Genomic DNA, 21,939 nt, shown 5'->3' with positions numbered 1-21,939 from the left:
CAGGATTTTGTGTGTACAAGATGAATAAAGTAAAGACATGTTTGGCATTTATATTTTTTGAAAGCGTATATATGTATTATATATATATGTATATATATATATATATATATGTTAAGATACAATCTTGAATCTCGTCCATGTTGAAGAAGATTGAAGAAGGTTTCTCGCGTAAGATGTCTTCTTTCTTCCCTTAGTTTCTCCAAAAATACTCTTGCTCTCTTCGTACATCTTGCTCCCCGTCTTTTTTCCTCTTGCCACTGTAAATCGTAATCTCGTGCGATCTTGTATCAGAATATGTTTCATTTTTTTCTTTCCTTTTTACCTTCTCTCGAAATCTCGTACGCGATAGCCATTTATTTTATAAATCTATTCTCGGACTAAATATGAATATTTTCTTAATCGTAATACAATTACATATAGTACGTGTACATATAGAGAGAGTGCACTATATCATATTAAGACATGTATGCAAGATAAAAGTAACTCTGCGATCAATTGAGAGATTTCACGATAATTCTACGGTGAGCACGAGTTCGACTATTTTAAAAGAAGACAAGAACGTACAGAATTCTATGTAGAGTTTATACTAAAATCTCGGACTAATCTAAAAGCGATTCGTTAAAGCAAATCTTGAAAGAACCCATTTTTCAATTGTTATCTTACAATATCTTTCGATATCGTCACGTTTTGTCAACAATCTTTGGGTGTGGGTTCACGTATGTTCACGTATGTCAACATTATTAGCGACATAATATATTTTTACTTCAAGGATTAAGAGGATCGCAATGTGTGTATGAATGTGTATATGTGTATATTGTTCCATCTATAATGTTTTGTCAAATAGATTCTTCAATTCTGCTGTATCAGTACACCTCGTTTGTGTCATTTCTTCAATCCTTGTATTCTTTCTCTCTTTCTCTTTTTTTAGTGTCTTGAGCGATGTGAGGAGTCTCCTCGTTCGTCTCGACGATCTCGCTCCCGTTCCCGTTCACGTTCTCGTTCCGGTTCCCGTTCCCGCTCGGATGGTCTTCGGCTTGATTCACGTTCTCGATCTCTTTCTCGTTCACGTTCTCTGTAGCGATCGTCATAATACCTACACAAGTCACGTCAGCCAATTATCTTATTTTAATGCTATTATATTATATATAACGTGTCCACTTTGCCATGAACATTAATCTCTCATGTTATGCCTAAATAAATAAAAACGAATATATACTGCTGCCTTTGTCCCTCTCATCTTGTCTTGAACTCTGCTCTACTCGATATATATCTCTCTCGTGTACAAAAATGCATAAACAAATCGACAAATTTAACAGAAACACATAAATATTTCTACAAAAAATATATTTTTCTCTAATTTCTTTCTACAAGCTAATAACAATAAAAGATTTAGTATTAATCGAAGAACAATTTTCGATTTTTTCGTTTATTTGAATTTCAAATATTTATTTGCATTATTTCAGTTTCCTTCTTACTTCGTTATTCTACGCGCATTTTTTTCCATCGCATGCCTCGATGGGCGAAATGAAAGATGAAAGGAAGGGCATGGATTTTTTTTGTCTACGCACTGAATGCGTGACATATTTTCTATTTTAATTATTTCATCATTAAAGTTAGCGTTTATTTCTTAATTTCATTTATTTGGTAGCATTTAAATTAGCTTTAAATTAGCTTAAGTTTAACTCTACATGCATTCATTGTAATAAAAAAAAGTTAATTACCTAGACGCCTTGGAAGACGAAACGGGTGCCGTCTCCGGCGGTTCCTCTTTTACTCTTGGCCTGGCTGATTGACGTGTTGTACTAATGAAAAATGGATATTTTGTTATGACGATAGCATTATAACCAGGCTTACAATTCAACTACATTTCATTAAAAGATTATACTAAGAGAAACTATAATTCAAATCATCGCTGTTTTGATATCAACGAGAGAGATACCTGCGCGAGGTAAGACTTTTTTACAATTACATATATCATTTGTAAAAATACAAATAAAATTGTAAACTATACACAAAATTGCAATCGAGTACAATTTATAAAACAAAAATTTAATATATACATATTTAAATTTTAATAAATATCGATATAGATATCAGCGATTAATGACTTAAGAATGATGATTCAGGGCGAGGTATTATGATTCAACATCTTTTTAACCCTGCCACCATATACCAAAGAAGAAAGATAAACAGAATAGCATGCAAAGAGTATATTGAGCGAATTGAGTAACACATTGAAATATATTTCAATTTGCTTTTTAATTTTTCCAATAATTTTGATCAATGTTTCGCGTACATGATTACAGGGTTTCATGTTCCTCGTTATGATACTAAAAAAGTTACAGCATAAGAGTATAATCCGTGAACTAGGCATATTTGCCATAGATATTTATATAGATTTTATGCACATACATATAAACTAAATTTATATAGATTTTATATATGTATGTATATAAAATCTATATATACATATATTGTCTTTATTACTCATTATAAATTTTAATGTTTGTAAATTATATTTTATTCAATAATCAAAGAATTTTTCGTCGCTCTGTCTATTGTGTAATACTTACAAAATTTAGCAAGACATCTTGTAAAAAATGATGTATGTATACGCAACATATGTATATTTGTAAATCTTAAAATTAAAAATAGTGATAAATAACTAAAACAATTATAAATAGATGTGTGTAACCAAATCTTACAATGCGACTATGTGTACCTGATCTCTCATAAAAAGTCAATTTGCATACGCGAAAACATAATACAATTCTTTGTATATAACGTAAATCCGTGTCGTACAAATAAATTGAAAAGATACACAAATCTTTACGTTCTAACTTGTTTATATTAATATAATAGCTTGTTACATTGTCCAATATCTTTAAAATCGTTATACTATTTTTATTACGTTGAATTCATGTCCGCGAGTATAAAATGAAAAAATATGATATCGTGTATAAAGATACTCTGTTCTATACATAATAAAATTTATATTAAAATAAATATAAAAAATAATATTAAAATATTTCGTTTTAGTAATTAATCAATTTACTCTTTCGTTAACACAATAAATACAATTTGTGAATTATTTATGTCGTCGCATATTTCGTTGTATATTTAGTAATAGTAGACAAACAATGCATTATCTATTGTTTACACGGATACACATATAATTAGTTCGAAATATTATTTTTTGTTACTTAATATGTTATCTAATGTCGATGTTTAGGAACTATTATATAAAAAAATGAAATATACAGTGCGAACTTATACACATTGATGGATGATTGAAAACATGCTCGATTGCGTAATTATATTTAAGAGATCAGTCGGCAGAATGTGCTATCAGAGAAAAATTACGATATAATCTTCAACATGATTTTACAATAATGGCAATTTTGCTTATAACAATTTATAAATTGCAGTTATAATATTATAAAAAAGTATCGCGGTATTGTATCATATTACATATGCGTAAAACAAACGCAGCGTTAACTTTTTTTTTCGTGCCTATTGTTCAATAATTCGAGATACGTAAAATCTAAAACGAATAGACAATTTTACGGTTAAGGTAATAAAAAAATGCGCTACTCTTGCAATATATCAAATTTATCGACAAATCATCATACTTGTGTTTGTCCGTTTTTTTGGTTTCTGAATTCTTTAGCTATTTTGTTTTTCTTTTAGAATATTACATATGTACGCGATCGACAAAGATCGACAAATAATATCGAGATTCTTTCGTGTTTTATAATTCTCGGTCGCGGAAAAACGCACAATTTGAAAATACCGCATTGATAATGTCTTCGATAAACAGCATAAAGGAAAGTTATTAATTCGGCATAATTCCAATGTGTGAAAAAAATGTATCGAAACGGAGAAATTTAGTTAATCTTTTTTCACTGTACACAATCTGTATAATAGTCTATATATATATATACATACTCTACATATTTTTGTGAATGACATCTATCTCTCACGGAATACATAATACTTTATTAGCGTCAAGGTTTATTTCTTTGAACCATTAAGTTCTCAAAAATTTCCTTGATAAGATTTGCCCTTTCACGCAATGGACGCTCACTAAAGCCGAAAGGTGCAATTAAGAGAATAATCTGGTGAGATCAATTTAAGCTTACCTTTCTTCTCTGCTTCTCTCTCTATATTCACGATCTCTCTCACGTTCGCGCTCTCTTTCTCTGCTGCGTGATCGTTCTCTCGGATATGGTTCGCTGTAATAACGCTCCCTGTCCCTATCGCGGTCTCTTTCTCTCTCACGATCACGCTCTCGATCGCGTTCCCGATCTCGGTCTCTGCTGCGTTCACGATATTCTCGATCCCGGCTTCTGGATCGCTCACGTCGTCTTCTATGACTACGTTCTCTGTCACGTGAACGTGAACGTTCTACAAGAAAATTCGTTATCCGTGAAATAAATATGATTTAATGGCAGTCATATAGTTTTAAAGGAAAGCTAAAGTAATACATTGACAAAGAAAAAAACTTAAAGATTTTTGTAATTCTATTTTTAGGAGAGAGAAAGTTAAAGATATTCATCTTAACGTATATTACGTTTAACGCGGAATTTACATGGAATCCTAATCTTGACAATTTTTAACAAAATCATATTGATCAGAAAAAAATACAGTACCAGGCACTCACCTCTACGTCCAGATCCGTAGCTCTTAGTTTCAACGCCACGTAAAGTGTCTTGAAGAGAACTGATAAGAATTTTGCATCTATCATCCGCGGCTACCTTTGATTGTTTGATTAACGATATAGCGGTAACCAGAGTCTCTATGGCACTTGCGTATTCGCCTGCCGCAGCATCGGATACGGCCCGGGCAATCGCGGACGAGGATACTGTGCGATTGCGGCCCATTATCTCCTCAAATTCTTGTTCCGTAAGCGGAGGCGGACCTTCCGGACGATGATCAGGTCCAGGTGCTCCATAAGGTGCCTGAGACAATATAGAGAATTATACTGAAATATTTTTTATAGAAATTTTGTGATAAATAAAAAATCCAAAATTATTTCATTCTTATAAGATGCCAAATTTTTAGATCAATGTATGATAATGTATATATATACGAATATACCTATTGAATATACTTGAATAAATCACTATACATTGGTAAATACAATATGTTGTACAATTTAATCATAATTCCAAATGAACAATTAGCGGTTTGTCTATGTTTTCTTATATGTAGCAGTAAAATTGTAACAAGTGATTAATTAAACATATTCTTAGTTTAGTGTAATATGAATAAATTACTTTGCAAAGAAATTATATAAAATAATAGCATGTGTCAAAATTTAATACAAATGTGATAGAAAAGAAAGTTATCCATTATCGCTCTGAATATTTAGATGAGATAACGAGATAATACTTGTGCACTCGGTGGTCCGTAACCATGTGGTGGTACATGCGGCGGTCCATGTGGTTGTCCGTGAGGGGGACCATGAGGAGGACCATGAGGAGGACCGTGAGGTGGACCATGAGGTGGGCCATGAGGTGGACCGGGAGGTCCTGGTGGATGTTGGCCGGGATGCTGATGAGGTGGCCCTTGCGGGAAGAATGCCGGATTGACATGAGGTGCCGGACCACCTGGCGGTCCTTGAGGAGGTCCCTGCGGCGGCCCACCATGTCCTGGTGGCGGGCCTCCCGGACCTAACATGTACATGATTAATATCAATTTCTATATTAAAATATTTTTAAGTTCGCCAATCTCGCTTTTGTTCACATTTACTTAATTTTATCAAACGTAACTTACATATGATACACAGAATATGATACATAGAAAGAAATTACATTTCGATTTTATAATCTCGAATTATAATCTAAATTCTTTTAGTCTTTTTTTCTATTATATATATTTTTAATTTTTTGATAATGTAGAAATGCGTAACGAAAAATTCATTTATGGATATATATATATATATATATATATATATATATATATATATATATATGGATTATAGATGTGGTGCAATAAAATATATAATTATTACAATGATTATTAATGATACTTTAGCAACCGGTAAATTCAATAAATAATTATATCTTTCGCGTATTTTAATTAACGAAATGATCCTTTGAAACATCTTGCACCTCAATGCTTCTGCCAGATCAATTTCCCTCAATATCATGCATTTTTGTATAGAATAGTTAAACAATTGACTAATAAAATTTGTAACACCGAACATTCTAAATCTCTCACCACCCATAGAACCTGGAGGAGGTCCTCTCTGTGGTGGGCCTTGGCCAGGCTGCGGCCCTTGCATATGTTGATGTTGAGGGAAACCTGGTGGTCCCTGAGGCCCATGATGCATTCCTATGCACATATCGAACAGTCTTATCAGTAATACTAATATGCTCTCTCAACAGATTGAGGATGATATAGTAATGTACTACCACTACTTTGATTGTGCGATTCCGGTTTCATAAATTCCCATCGAATGTTCTTCGTTGCTTTTTCATTCAATCATGCAAATTGAAAAAGTAATACAAAGGCATTCAAGTCCAAGATGTTTCAGAGGAGCAATAAATCTTAAAGATTTCGAGATTTCATAGAGGTAAAAACCAAATCTTTTATGTGAGTATAAAACAAAAGATGATCTGCGCACGAACCTGGCGGTCTATTCCATTCAGGACGAGGTTGAGCTCCTCTTGGATCTCCTGGAGGTCCACCAGGATGTCCAGGTGGGCCGCGAGGAGGTCCTTGGCCCGGCGGACCAGGTGGACCACCGTGAAATTGCTGGATAAAGACAGATAAAGATTCTATTTCACTCTATCATAATTAAACAATCACTAAATTGACAAGTTCATGTAAGGGAAAACAAATTAATAAATAATTATAATTAAAAAATATTTGTGTAAGGAGACAAATTTACATTACATATAGCGTATTTCATAAAATTGATATTTTGTAAAGTTTTCATATAAAAAGATATGATTATTAATCCTAAAAAATATAACAACAAAAAACGCATCTAAATATTCTCTTAAAAATTTAACATTGTTTTTTTAGTGTTATATTAAATATTATTCACATAAATTATAATATATATATATATATATATATATATATATATATATATATATATATATATATATATATATTGTTAGAAGTGCAGTTTTTAAATATTTTCTTGTACTGCATCTTATACTGATTTTGCACTGATAAATTTTTATACATATTTATACATATAGTAATATATATCTGTTGCAAATTACAAATATTATGCGTAATAACATTTAATGCATCGATAAAATACCATATAAAATCAACCTGATTTAATAGTTTGGGAAGATTATTCTATTTAAAATATTAAATAATTAATTTCTGTTAGTCATATGCTCAATTATTATTTTTTAACTTTTTTTTTTTTTTTTTTATAATTAGCCAGTTATTTATATAATGATTTAATCCTTGAAATTGGAGCACTTTAAACACGAGTAATGAAAATAATTGACTAAACGATATAGAAGGTTTCGTTTTTTTACAAGAAAAAAATAGAATTGAAAAAGACCTCATTATCGGTTACCTGTGGCATATGGTAACTGGCTTCTGAAAGATCTCTAGTGCAACTCTGTTTACGCGTAAGACATGTAAGTGCAAAACATATTTAAGCCTGTACTATGATTCTTACAATAGACAATCATACATTAATAAATCTTTTCGAAACTGTGCAGATAATCTGTATAAATGTATCCATACTATAATTATTCTATCACAAAATAATTATTAAAAATATATTTCCCAATATGTTAATAATCAGATTCTGCACAGTTTAAGAACTTCTACATTATATATACAACGCAAGAATTTTCGGAACGATACTTCTAAAACAATCACTAATGTCGCAAATACTGTCATAAAACCAAAGATTCCATATATAATTCATCTCTATTAAATTCCTTTTTAATAAATTAAGATAATCTTTATACATGATTTATATGTGCATTTTAATGTGCTTTATGGTTTTTTAAAATTCCTATATTTTGAAAGTACTACTTCCATTCTCTCATTATAACCATTTAATGCTCTAAGAAAAATAATCAAATTTATATTTTGTTATATCTACAACAGTTTTGTTACTTACATTAAAGTTTTTTTAGTGCATATACTTTGCAAAATTTTCAAAGAATCAAATTCAGATTACACAACTTTACTAGAAATAAACTCCAAAATTTATTTATACGTTTATAACGCAAAATATAATGTTAAATAGATATGAGAATATGATTCAGTATATATTACGAGTATTTTGTTCGTTAACGAGCAATATAAAAAAAATTGCCAGTGATACGTACCATTCCAGGTGGTCTATGCTGACCAGGACCTGGTCCTGGTGGACCTTGCTGAGGTGGGCCACCAGGTCCACTGGGACCTCTAGGCGGCCCAGGAGGACCATTGGGACGCGGCCCGTTCCATGGGCCCTGTTGGTAACCAGGCGGCGGACCTTGATTAGGATGACCTGGCAAAGGATGATGCGGTCCCGGACCTGGTCCTAATGGTGGACCATGCATACGCGGCGGACCCTGCTGGCCCGGTCCACCAGGTCCCGGTGGACCTAATCCGGGTGGCGGCATTCTCTGAGGTCTTACGCCCTGTGGAGGACCCATCATCATTCTAGGACCGTGATTTTGTTGTGAGTGTTGAGGATGTTGAGGATGTTGGGGATGCTGTTGATGAGGTGGCATTGGTGGCTGATGTTGATGTGGGTTATGTGGACGTTGGCTCTGACTCTGTTGCGGAGCCGGAGCAGGTCGTGTCTTACACTGCGACTCAAACTGAGAACACATACAAAAAGATTGTCGTGTATAAGTCACACGTGTACCTACTATTCGCGATGTAGCGATCTAACGTATTATTTGTGACTGCTTTCTTTTTTTATTTGTATCATAATACAATACATACTTGATTAAGCGCCTGCTTTGTAGGAAACGTTACTACGGGATTCTGACCATGTAACTCCTTTTTGGGCAGTCTTTCCATACATATTCTCATACTTTGTTCAGAGCCCAAAGATATTACACAGAAACCTTTGGACTGCCCGTTGGCACGATTTTCGAAGAATTTCACCTCCGCAAAATCAGTCACACCAATACTTTGAACTGCATCTGTTATATCTTGGTCACTTGTCCACTAAAAGTATATTCATTATATGATGATTTTTTATCTCATCAATTCTCATAAATTGCATATAATAAAGTAGAAAGTTTTAATATAAATTATCTCAATACACACATATGTGTATGTAAAAGAGCATAAAAAGAGTATAATATTTTATTCAAATTTAAATATTTTATATAGAAAATCTTTAATATACACTAAAAAAAGAAATGTAATAAAAAAGAAAACAAATTTTGTAGAAAATAAATCAAAATCAAATGATCAAATGAAATGAGAAACACTAATCCATAGATATACTATTTTGTCGTGAGATGTACATCATAAATGCTTTATCTTACATCTTGTAAAATCAGTAAAAAAATTATATTAGAAGTAATAGAAAAAAATATCTAAAATATAGATTATAGATTAAAATTAAATCTTTGCATGCATATGTACCCATGTCAAATTTCCAACATAAAGCTGATGCCGTCTACCAATTTGATTCGGTTGTATATTATTGCCAAGCTGATGATAAGGCGCGTTTCCATTAGTTTCCTCGTTCGGAGACGTGGTATCACCACCACCGTCTCCGGTATTCCCGGAGGAAACGCCACCATTACCACCTGCTGGAGCGGCAATTACGTCATCGTAGAGATCAACGCCATCACCGGCGAATTCGTCCTGAAACAGACATGCAAACAAACATTGTAGCAAGAGAAGTATCAAAAAGATAATAAGAGACATTAAATCTTTTCCTTTTTGGTATTTTGGGAAAACGCGTGTCATGTTAAGCAATAATATTAAACAGTATTGTTTTCATTGTATTTTAGATGAGAAGCAGACTAGTCACAATAAATACAAATATGAAATAGTGGATTTTTATTATTCATTTAGTACACACACACACACACACACACACACGCGCGCGCACGCACGTATGTGCTGAATATGTTACAGTCAAAGTGCAAAATAATTCTACAGAATAGATTTAGATAAAAAAAAAAAAAAAAAAAAAAAAAAAAAACACTAAACAAATATTCTATACTTTACTTGTCAAATCTATTTTTTTATTACCATCAGAATTATATATATTGTGTCTACCACAGAGAATTTTAATAAATATCAATTTTCATTTTTCTTTAAAAAAAAGAAAAAGAAAAAAAAAAGAACATCAAATTTGTAATATTGAGTTCATTTTGTTATTTGAGCATCAACAATAAAAATCAAAGTAATATAGCAATTATATACAATAATAATACAATTATAAAATTATTAATTATATATAATAATAATACAATTATAAAATTATTAAATTATTATCTATTGTATATATAAATTGGTAAAAAATTTGCACTGTATATTGAAAATAATGCTCAATATAACAATATAATCTCAAGACTCTTTTATAAAAGTTCAATATATAAATTAGAGTTTATGAAAATTAATTATCAAAATGTAAATAATCGTTAGATGTACCATTTTCTTATTACACGTAACTTCCTGCACCTTGTGGTTCAACTGATCAACCAATCGTACACTTCGACTGTAACAGATATGCAGATATACAGACTTTTTTGCATTGTGAATAAGACAATAAAGCGCAAGCTGAAGTCAATGTAATTTCGACAAGTTCAGATTGTGATGAGACAAATGCATAAAAATCTCAATTGCAATGTGTTTTATTTTTGAATTATATTTTATGTATTTACTTTCTTTCTTCAAGAGAAATATGAACATTTATTTTATTTAAAACACTTTTTTAAAAGATACTATTAATAGAAACGAGAAAAAAAAATGAGAAAACTTTTCGAATTCTACATTTATAATAGAATTAAATCTCACCATTCAATTCTGGATTTCTCTCAGAACTATACAAATTATATACTCATTATATACAATTATATACTACAATCTTGTGTCAAAAATCATATAAAAAAGCATGAAATTGATTTAAAAAGTTTCTCATATATTTCTAGCATTGAAATTAACTTGGACGAAATTACACTTATTTCAATCCTTGCAGAAGTATTACTAAACGACGACATTTTCTCGCGAAGGAAAATAGTCCTCCCTTCCCCCCTCAAAAAAAAGATCAAATAAAAAAAATAAGAAAAAAAATATAATTTCGCATGCAGTGCAGCGGAGTACGTGTGGCGCATGTATTTTGCGCGAGGGCTGAAATAATAAGTCACAGGAGGACGGGAGATGGGAAGAAGAGAGACGAGAGGTTGTGAGAAGAGTAACTACACGACATTCGCCTTACCGCTAGCACCATTTTGCGGTCAATTCCTGCTGCGAATTAGCGTTTCGCGTTAGCGCTTAGCTCCGGGAACGGAAAGAGGCGCGCGCACGCACAATCGACGGCAACAGACGGGCACTAGCTAGACAGGCGCGATCGGTCAACGGTGCGCGGTAACAAGAAGAATGGGCAACAACTTCAGGGCGAAGCTCGTCTCTCTCTCTCTCGTGCGTGCTTGATGGCTCGCTCGTTCGCGCGCGCGCGCGCCCTTGTCGGAGCGAGTCGTTTGCCGGCTCGCGGGGATACACAAATAACGTTCGCGGGACGAGAACGGTGACGCGAGTCGATAGTTAGAAACGGTCGCCCATGACCACCATGACACGCCGGACACACAGAGCTTTGCGAAATCGACGAGCGGAACGGATTAATCGTGCCGTGTCTCTCACAGTCGCGGCGACAGCGGGTCCTTCCCTCCTCCTCCCTCCCCCTTCCTCGCCGTAAGCGCGCGTCGCGATTTTTCGACGATCGCGGATTCCCTTCCTTCGATTGTTTCGACAAGAGAAAAAGAGAGAGAAAGAAAGAAAGAAAGCGCGCGTGTCCCGCCGGTCCCTTTATTGCTACTTCAAAGATAAGAGCGAATTACCTGCGCGAAATCTTGCTCAAGATCGTCGGCGTACAAATCAATGTCACCGTCCGCCATTTTACGTACACCGACGCTCACTGCATCGAGAGACGGCGGAAAGTGCCAAGCGACCGGGTTCTCGGATATACAATAATAGCGACGAGAGCGCGACGCGCGGCCGATTATGCGGCATTCCCGTCCTATTGCGGACGTGACGTCACCGGACCTGCGCCGGCTCAGGCCGCGTCTTCACGGCGCACAATTTTGTATAATTTCATAGAGAGTAAGGAATAAGAGAAAGTAAAGGCAGTATGGGGAATTTATACCGCATTCGTTGTTGAAATATTCAAAAAGATATCATTGGTTAGAGTTCCTAAAACTCTGCTAATATTCCATCTATGTATTTTATATGTTTATGGACGATTCGATAAGATTACAAATTGCAAATCTATCGATGCATACATTTATGTATTTATTATATGAATTTCAAAAAAATTGATTTGTATTTCCCACAATATTATTTTATAAAAAAATTTTTCAAATTTTCAACATTATTATTTTCCAACATGAATCTTTTTCGATATTAAATAGCGATCAACTTGCAAAATAAACTTAATAAATTTGTTATTTATTAAAAAAAAATAACTTTTTCCATGATTTTTGTTCGCAAATATAAATATATGCTTCGAAAAAAGCACATTATAATTATTTATAATATTTTTTCATGTCTGCGAATGATGTGATTTATCGGTAAATCAGTTCTTTCTTTCTCGCGATTGCATAACGAGAAACAGGGGTGATGTGTAAGGAAAGATCTAGCTTAGGGAGATGAATTATAAATCGCTGGCCGCGCACAATTCCGCTTGTAATTGGATATTTCACAAGTTTCAGGATTGCGAGAATGAGGTAATAAATAGTTTGTGACAAAATTTTGCGATGCTCATAACCCGCACGATATCAATAACATTCTGTGCTTGCAGCATCCGTACCGAAAGTACCTGGGATACTGCGAGCAAATCCAGAAGCAAATGAAGGAATGTATAAAGGAACAAGTAAGTCGTCCCTGACGGTTTTTGCCTGCGAACGAATTAACGTGCAATTTCTTGCCGTTTGTTGCAGAGAGAGATTCGTAGGAAAGAAAGTGCAGAATTCAGATACAAAAGGAGACAAAACGCGCGGCAAGAAAATAGCAATTAATTGTTAATACATAGTTTTATTATTAATAATTTAATTATTGATTGTTAAAAAACAATAGATTAGAATTTATTTTTCTAATCTTATATATGTACATGTGTGTTATATGTACATTACTTGTGACAACTACAAAGCATTTACCAATTTAATTTCTATACTCAGAAATCTGTAACTTGGAATTTAATATGGCTTTGACATCAGATGTTCATGAGCCAGAGATCAAACGTTTGAAATCCGAGAATGAATGTGATGAGAAGTTGTGCAAAGAGAAACAGAATAGTGACATTCAAGAAAAAGCTCCTGATACAAAAGAAATCTCTTTTGGACAGATGCAAGAACGAAAGGAAGATAGCGAAAGATTGATAGAAAATGATAATGAGGAGTCAGTAGTTATTGACAGCGATGATGGCTTTAAGTTTCCCCCTGATGATGATGCCTCTGATATGTTAGATGAAGTAGAGTACAATGGTCATTTTCCCACTGTTACTGATCGTTATTTTACACCCTATTACAAAATGAACATTCAATCATCCGGAGACGATATATGTATACGAATACATAGTAATCGTATTTGTATGTTGTCTCTGGCACCTAGTCATGTTATTCTGCAAGGTGATAAAGACATAACAAAAGTCAGTTTTAAGGTCAGTGATAAATTAGACAGATCTCAGAATAAAGTCTCCGGTAAGGGTAAACATGGCGCACAACCATTGCAAACTAATTCGAATATTTGTAGCATATCATGCTCTGATGGACAGACTTATATGATTAAGTGTTGTATGATTGGAAAGTTGGTAGAGGTTAATGAGATGTTGTTGGAAAATCCAAGACTTCTCAGAAATCTACCACATAAAGGTGGCTATTTGGCTATAATATTACCGAATCTAAAGTTTCTGGAGAGTTTGAAAGAATCTCTATTGACTCATGAACAATATATTGAACTAATTAAAGAAAAAGAGGAAATAGCAGCACAAACATAAAATACAATATATGGATATATTTGCAATAATTTACATTGGATGAAAAATTATTTGGTTGAAAAAAATTTAATTATAAATACAAACTCTTTATAAAAAAAGAAATAAAAATAAATATAAATTTAAGTTTTTACTTTACTTTTTTATCTGATTTTTCTTTTCCTTGTTTTATAGATATAAGATATCAATAATTTCAGTCATCATTAGTGTTATTACATTATCTGCATAAAGAGATCCTATTCCATAATGTAGAATATTTACAATTATATCTAACACAGCAATCATTTTTTCTAATATAAATTTAATAGTTTGTCTAGCTTTTGTTTCCTGAGTTGATAAATGAGGTAAACAATATTACTATATTATGTCTGATGAAATCTATACAAACAGTATAGTTATATATACATATATCAAATATGTAATAAATATAAGTATAAAGTTTTAGTATTTGAAATTAATACATATAGAAAAACAAACATTTAGAATTTAAATATGGATATGAATTAAACGCTTTTTGCTATACGTTTTTTGTTTCATCTAATTACACAATTTAAAGATGTTATTCCAAAATTTAATTACAAATCTTGGCTACTTTTTGTTTCGTCTAGTAAAAGAATTTGATGTTTTGTTTCTTCTCCATTTTCTCTCTCTTCTCTTACATATGATTTCTTCATTAAATTTCCTAATACAATACCAATAAATAGTATCATGCCCACTCTGTGATTGGATATGAATTTCTTGGCGCAATCTGTTGGATTATTAATATTCAAAGTATATATCTGGAAGAGAGGAATTATTTTATTGATAAGTGCTGAATTTTTAAATCACTTTTAGATCTTTGAAAATAATTCATAACATTTACTTGATTGCTAATATGCATTACGATTAATCCAACAGCAGTATAGTAAGGCCAAGTTTGAGTAGTTAATACACCAGAGGCAATTAAACTTGTAATCATAACCATTCCAAATCCAGATAGATAGAATTTTGTATCGTCCCCGAATTTTATGGCTGTCGATTTAATGCCCAGCATAATATCATCTACCTTGTCCTGATATACAAAAGAGATTAAAGAAAATAAGCAAAAAATCTTAAAAAATTTTAAATTAAAAATGTAAAATTTGTAAAAAATTTTTATTATATTTTTATACTACCTACTTGATGAGCATATATCGTATCATACAGAATAGTCCAACAAATACCAGCTACATATAATGGCAAACAGACAGACCAATCGCATGATCCGCGTATAGCAGACCATCCTAATAACGCGCCCCAATTAAAAGTCATGCCTAAAATTAATTGTGGCCAATATGTCACTCTTTTCATGAGAGGATAAATTATTACTAAACCTGAAAAAAAAGAAAAAAAGTACAAGGTACATTATAAATTATTTCAATTTTATATCATTTATAGATTCTTTAGAATATTATTTAATACCTAGCGAACTGGCACCAAGAAATATACTATACCAATTCAATTGCAACAATACAAGTAAACCTAGACTCAATTGCCCAGCTAGAAACATTAATGATTGCCTTGGCGTTATTTGACCAGTTACCAAAGGTCTATCCTTTGTTCTAGCTACCTAGTAACATAAATTTTCTCTGTAATACTTGTGAGAAAGTTGTAGAGCATTGCTGCAAAGAATTTTACCATCTTGTCAATATCCTGATCCCACATATCATTTATGGTACATCCTGCGCCCCGCATTATGAATGCTCCTGTTCCAAAAAGTGCTAACATTTGGAGATCTGGTAAGGCACCAACAGGAGCTGCCATCGCAATGCTCCAGCTACAAGGCCAAAATAATAACCAGCTTCCTAGATAATTTAAAAAGGACAAAAATATTAAAGTATATACAATATGTTTGTTAATCCCAATTAACAAATTGAATAATTGAACTTTACCTATTGGTTTATCTATTCTCATAAGTTTCATATATGGTTGTACTTTAGGCGAGGCATTATTGACTAGCTTTGCGGCAATGCTTAAGCATCTTTTCTGCTGTTGTACTAAAGTGACATCAGTTGATGCATTATTTGTTCTTGATAAGGAATGGGCAATTTTTTGCACACTGGGATCCACTTTATACTTATACTTTTTATGTACTATGGATAAAGTGTGCATCTCTGTGCATAGCTTAGAAAAATTCCTAGCTGTATAGTTTAATAAAATAAAACTAGGATACGTATTATACGACAGCAGATTGATAACTCCAGTGAGTTGGTGGCATCTTTTTATAATTAGCATTGTTCAATGTTTCACCTATAACAATATATTTTAAAAAGATATATATATTCTAAGCTAAGTCAATCTTTCATATCAAGGTCATATTTCAATCATAAAGTATGATTAAAATATAACCTGAGGATTACATGCAAATTTATCTTCAATCAATTAATAACAACTAGTTTAATACGTCTTTGTCAAAATTACTTGATATGAGAATAAATTTGTGAAATAAAATATTTTATTCATTATATTGTTTGAAAAAAAGCTGTCACATGGTCATAAGTGAGGTTGTGTATTTCGCAACAAATAGCAAACTCAATAATAAAGAACAATCTTAATAGTCCTCTGTCCTTACTATCATATAGTGTATTGTGCCACAGTCATTGTTACTATATATTTTAATTACTTTGACATTCTTTGAAATTCAATCCTTTACACTATTTCACGTTTTATACACACAAGATTACATAATGATGTTTTCGTCTGCTTTTCGCACGCTATTTAGTCGATTTATCGATATCACTTGATGTCGATATATTTCAACGATATTCAAAGATAATGAATAATGATATATCGTGCATATTCATATTTAAAAGAAACATCGATTTTTATTCTTTTTTTTTTAAGTAAAATTTCTAATTCAAATAATAACATTGTATAAAAATGCAACATTTCTCGTTTCTATGAATTTTATTAAATTTATTTATTCAAGTTTTCCTTTAAAATTGAAATGAGTATAAATTCACACATATGTATAAATTCAGATAACGAGGAAAATAAACAAGCACAGCTGATGTATTTTCGAAATTAAAAAGATAACCTCTCTTGTCGATTATCTAACGAGGGACCGCGTCGCCCATCGGGGCGCCTTTTAAAAATGGCGCCAGCTCGGCAGCCACGTGGTGGAGGGAGTCCGATTAATCGTGACGTGTGCGACTTTGTACATGTATGCGTTGCGATCTCTCGTGACCGGTGCGCGTCGTTGTATCCGCGCGATGTCCGCTGTCACGACGAGAGGGAAGCCGGAGGTGGTGTTTATCCTGGGCGGCCCGGGCGCCGGCAAGGGCACGCTGTGTCGCTACATCGTCGAGCGCTACGGTTATGTCCATCTGTCGGCCGGTGATCTGCTGCGCGAGGAACGCGCCAAGCCCGGCTCGCAGTACGGCGAACTCATCGAGACGCATATCAGAAACGGCACGATCGTTCCCGTGGAGATCACCTGCAGCCTCATCGATCGCGCTATGCAAACTTCCGAGAATCCCCACAATCGGTTTCTCATCGATGGCTTTCCTAGAAATCAAGATAATCTCGACGGTTGGAATAAGGTACCTTCTTCGTCGAGAGGACTCTCTTGCATATTTATATGTCAAGTTTGCGCGCGCGCGCGAGAAGTCGTTAAAGTGCTGTCAGAATTTTGTCGCTGTAATTGTGAATATTCATGTCTTATCATTTCTGTGGTTATACAACCAGAGATAATTGCTAGAGTATTAATAAGTATTGAGAGGTAATATTGTCTTTTTGGACTCAATAGATGTTTAATGGAGATGATATTAAAATTATTCATTCATGCTGATAATTTATACATATGTATACTGTGCGTTAGGAGCAATTAAGTCTAGTTTATTTATTTATCTCCATATATACTATTCTAGTTTTGTATAATTTTACCACTTAAAATTAAAACCATGTCAAAATTAAACTTTCCTAAAACTAAATTTTGGCAACAATGCACTTTTGATCTCGTACATTCTGCGTTTTATAAATTTTATTCATTTATTTTTGATATTATTATATCTAGATATGTTTCTATGTATTCAGGCAATGGCTGACAAAGTTATACTGAAAGGCGTAATATTCTGTGAATGCAATCAGGAAGTCTGCACTCAACGTTGTCTGAAGCGTGGTGCCAGTGGTAGCGGTCGCAGCGACGACAACGAGCAATCCTTGGTTTTACGTCATCAGACTTACCTGAAAAACACATTACCGATAATAGAAATGTATGAGCAACAGGGCTTAGTTTACAAAGTTAATTCTATGAAGACACCGGAAGAGGTGTTTCAAGATGTCGCAGAATTCTTCCCTAAGTTAGGATGGTAATAATAACGGTTCATTCCTAAAACAATTCTAATAAATATATTATTGTACTTTTCGATGCTAAGGAATATTTAGTTCTACATCTGTATCATGATATAGATACATTTTTACACACATGGTAGCATCTGTATTTTATTTAGGATGTATCACACTTTATTTATAAATAGCACAGAGGTTTCTAATTTTATTTTACTGGTATCTATATTTTATTCCAATCTTTGTATACACATTACAAATTTTATTGGCTAAACATTCCTTCACAAATGTACAATAATACAATGCAAATGCGGGTAATACTGGTATAACAATTGGAAAACATTGTAATATCCTGCCAGAAGTACCGAGAGAATCAGCGACTCGTAATGTAAATTCTTTGATACAATATTATATATAGCGTTGGCGTACATGCTTATATATTTATAGAACAAGTATTCAAGTGACGTGTTATTATTATTGGATTATACTGAATGAGAATTTAATGATTGTTAGGAAAAATCGTATATCAATGTGAGAAAAGACAGAAGAAAAGATAAATGGAAGAGAAGTATATTATGTATTTTTAATTTACTTATGTAAAAATATATTCATAATTAATATGTCAAGGTATTCTATTTCAAATTTTCCGCTTTTGTCTCATTGCCTTCAAACTACTTTCTAAATATTAGTATAACGACGTTATTCGGATACAATGAGACAGGAATGTAATCGTATAAATAATGGGAGAAAATACAAGTGTTGTTACACAGCTGATTTCAGAGAATTAATTTTATACAAAAGATGTCATATTTTTACATTCATCTTTATATCCACAGATACACATGTATGCATTTTAACAACTGAATCAACAAATAATCTAAAATACTAATTTCAACTTTTTAATTAAAAATTATTAAATGCGTAACAATCCTAGAATTCGCAATATAAAATAACTATTGATCATACCGAACAAGCATACATCCGTATAATTTTTTACTTGTTCGTCGACGGGATATTTGCATTTTTTCTCTTTTTTTATCCGGAATATTCGAGGTGAATGATCTCGATCAGGCAAAATCTTTTATTATCGCGGAAATTTTCAAAGTCGGCGAAAACAATGACGGGAAGAAATTCTGATTGCGGCGTGAAGGTGACAGATAGGCGCAATGTACAATGTCCCCTTATCAGAGATGCCAGTGTGATATAACTCTTATTTAATGCGAAAGATAGGAGGGTAAATCGTAGTAATTAATCGTAGTATAAATAAAACAAAACGAGAGATTACAGAGCGCGATCCCCGTTAACGACGACACATATAACGTAACATTGAATGTACAGTGAATCTGAATCATCGCTCTTTCATATGTATGTATATCTGACTGTATACATGTTTACAAGTCGTCGATGCCTGCTGCGTCTTTGATGTGGGCCTTTTACGAAAGTTCCTTCACGTTACATTTTTTTTCGACTACAGCATCGAGAAAGTCGAATGTACTGGCCCCGACGAGCAATCACATATTATTACGTAGAGGCTACATTTATAGCAACCGAGGACGAGAGGGGAAATTTCTTCGCGAAACGATGCTGGTAGAAATTCGTATGACGATTTCATGAGAAATTCCAGAGCCTACAACTTTACTTAAGACTTAAAGATTTGAAAATTTCGCATACTTTTGGCGATAAGATATCTATAATTTGCGATTTTTAATCGACTTGTTTTTTTTTTTTTCACTTTAATATCGCAATCCCAACAGATATGTAAATTATTATCATAACTATTATACCATTCCATTATGAAAATTTAAAAGAAATTCAAAAATGAAAATTATACGCTGGGATTTATTGCAACAGATTTCACGTTAGATAACATACATACAGTATATGATTTTTAATAAGATATCATTATGAAGATGCGAGAAGCGAGAAGAAGCGAGACAAAAAGAAACAACGCATGGCTTATATTAAATGACCTTCAAAATGTTATTTATGCAACTGTCAGCGATATGCACTGATCTTTTTATTTCTATCGATTATCATATCCAATACTGGCCTTGACCTAAACATGCATACGTTTAGTTATAAACGAATGAGATTAAAGAATCTTTAGTCGCGCTTAGAACTGAATATACAACAGTTGCCTTCTCTGTATATCTTTGACGCACTCGTTTTAGATTTATGATTTAACAGTGACTGATGAAATGAATGAGTCGTAGTCGATTCAAAGCTGCGATTATAATTCCCGTAAAAACGGTAGACATGTAAAGACATGCGAATTCTTCTCATCCGAGACCTCTGAGTGTCCTCGGCTTCTTATGTTTCTCTCAAGGCAACCCTCAACATTAATCAAGTTTTTTGCAATTTCTAAACGAACTTTTAAGCGTTTCTTAAGAATCGATCTTGAATCAATTTTTTTTTTTTTTTTTTAAGATATTACATTTTCGAGCGTTTGAATTATGGCTTCTTATACATTTCAGACATTACAAAATATTGTTTTAATCTCAAGTGATAAAACATCTTTTTAAATTCTTTTGATAATAATCAGTAGATGATTGACATTATCAAAGATACATAAAATCCAAAATGCACCTTTCAAAAACGTGATTAAAGTTTGATGAACTCGTTAGGTAATTCCAGTATAAATTTTATCCCACTTGTAATGATATCCATGCTAGAATCTGAAAAATAAGAGCGCTATTCTGTGTACACGGTTATCGTAACCATAGGCTCTATAAAATCATCGTCCGTCCGTAAGTTCTTTTTGACATATTGGAAAATATGCGTAACGACACTTATAAAGCTTATAGCTATCAGTAGCCGTGTACTGAATAATGTATTGAAATATATGTATAGTGTATTAAAGTACTAAGTCAAGAAAAGTATCATCGTTGTGTTCTCTAGGGTCGTGCATAACAAAGTAACCATCATTATTCTTAATAAATAAAATATCGAGCTGATAAAACTCGCGAGATACATAAATAGATTCTGATTAATTCAAATTTTAATCTTTAGTCTCTAAAAGACGATAGAATTTTTAAAATATTATCATATTAGTGATAAAAGAATAAATTTGTTTGTCTATAATCTTCAAAAAACATATTTCACAAACCACCATTTTGACGCACATAGAGTTCAGTTTAAATTATTAAGCTGACCTTTGTATTTTTCTCGCAATCTGTTCTTTTCGATTTAAAAGATAAAAAAACCGACATTCATGTTGAGAAACATTTAGTTTGTCTAATAATTAATGTGTATAATAATAAATATAATTTGATTTATTTTATTTTTTTTCATTTTAATAGCTATTTTATAAAATTTAATCTCAAATTCTAAAAAAATTATACATATAAATATGAAATTTCTCATTACGAATTTATCAAGTATAATGAAATAATGGAAATTTTCTTGTAACATGTCTCTCCGTGTCTGTCATTCGATGTGTCTTATACGAACACGTGGATGGACCATCATTGTCCATC

The 21,939-nt window shown here is 32.7% G+C and overlaps 4 protein-coding genes across 10 annotated transcripts in view; 2 read left to right on the top strand and 2 right to left on the bottom strand.

Annotated features, from left to right (window-relative positions):
• Window positions 1-34: 34 nt before the first annotated feature.
• On the bottom strand, window positions 35-12,149 carry LOC126854335 (cleavage and polyadenylation specificity factor subunit 6). 5 transcript variants are annotated; one of them, XM_050600925.1, is made up of 12 exons: window positions 12,009-12,146; window positions 10,603-10,669; window positions 9,583-9,807; window positions 8,929-9,156; window positions 8,322-8,801; window positions 6,636-6,762; window positions 6,226-6,339; window positions 5,395-5,675; window positions 4,664-4,961; window positions 4,143-4,407; window positions 1,722-1,802; window positions 35-1,093 (listed from the first exon to the last, which is right to left on the bottom strand). In XM_050600925.1, exons 2-12 carry the CDS (start codon window positions 10,603-10,605, stop codon window positions 925-927), a joined length of 2,271 nt encoding a protein of 756 aa, XP_050456882.1. In that variant the 5' UTR covers window positions 10,606-10,669; window positions 12,009-12,146; the 3' UTR covers window positions 35-924. The 5 variants fall into 5 exon arrangements, with proteins under 5 accessions (XP_050456882.1, XP_050456883.1, XP_050456880.1 ...); XM_050600926.1 differs by lacking the exon at window positions 12,009-12,146 and adding an exon at window positions 11,390-11,911; XM_050600923.1 differs by lacking the exon at window positions 10,603-10,669 and having other exon boundaries at window positions 12,009-12,149.
• A 438-nt stretch (window positions 12,150-12,587) lies between these two features.
• LOC126854348 (protein Abitram) lies at window positions 12,588-14,284 on the top strand. Its single transcript, XM_050600955.1, has 4 exons — window positions 12,588-12,893; window positions 12,968-13,039; window positions 13,107-13,186; window positions 13,344-14,284. Exon 4 carries the CDS (start codon window positions 13,367-13,369, stop codon window positions 14,159-14,161), a length of 795 nt encoding a protein of 264 aa, XP_050456912.1. The 5' UTR covers window positions 12,588-12,893; window positions 12,968-13,039; window positions 13,107-13,186; window positions 13,344-13,366; the 3' UTR covers window positions 14,162-14,284.
• Window positions 14,285-14,318: 34 nt separating this feature from the next.
• Window positions 14,319-21,939, bottom strand: part of LOC126854339 (4-hydroxybenzoate polyprenyltransferase, mitochondrial) — a 43,335-nt gene continuing 35,714 nt past the window's right edge. The window contains exons 1-7 of one of the 3 annotated variants that reach the window (XM_050600940.1): window positions 16,800-16,899; window positions 16,069-16,426; window positions 15,815-15,981; window positions 15,599-15,746; window positions 15,317-15,510; window positions 15,021-15,209; window positions 14,319-14,937 (exon numbers count right to left, since the gene is read on the bottom strand). In XM_050600940.1, the coding sequence (XP_050456897.1) occupies window positions 14,734-14,937; window positions 15,021-15,209; window positions 15,317-15,510; window positions 15,599-15,746; window positions 15,815-15,981; window positions 16,069-16,411 (1,245 nt within the window). In that variant the 5' untranslated portion in view covers window positions 16,412-16,426; window positions 16,800-16,899 and the 3' untranslated portion in view covers window positions 14,319-14,733. Of the gene's footprint in view, window positions 14,938-15,020; window positions 15,210-15,316; window positions 15,511-15,598; window positions 15,747-15,814; window positions 15,982-16,068; window positions 16,427-16,748; window positions 16,906-21,939 lie in introns of those variants that run through there. The other 2 variants (XM_050600938.1, XM_050600939.1) reach the window with 2 other exon arrangements.
• Window positions 17,290-19,089, top strand: LOC126854351 (UMP-CMP kinase). Its single transcript, XM_050600958.1, has 2 exons — window positions 17,290-17,718; window positions 18,212-19,089. The coding sequence occupies exons 1-2, from the start codon at window positions 17,338-17,340 to the stop codon at window positions 18,488-18,490; spliced, it is 660 nt and encodes a 219-aa protein (XP_050456915.1). The 5' UTR covers window positions 17,290-17,337; the 3' UTR covers window positions 18,491-19,089.

The sequence above is a fragment of the Cataglyphis hispanica genome, chromosome 14 (assembly GCF_021464435.1).
Source record: "Cataglyphis hispanica isolate Lineage 1 chromosome 14, ULB_Chis1_1.0, whole genome shotgun sequence".
Lineage (NCBI taxonomy): Eukaryota > Metazoa > Arthropoda > Insecta > Hymenoptera > Formicidae > Cataglyphis > Cataglyphis hispanica.
This window is presented reverse-complemented; position numbering and strand designations above follow the sequence as displayed.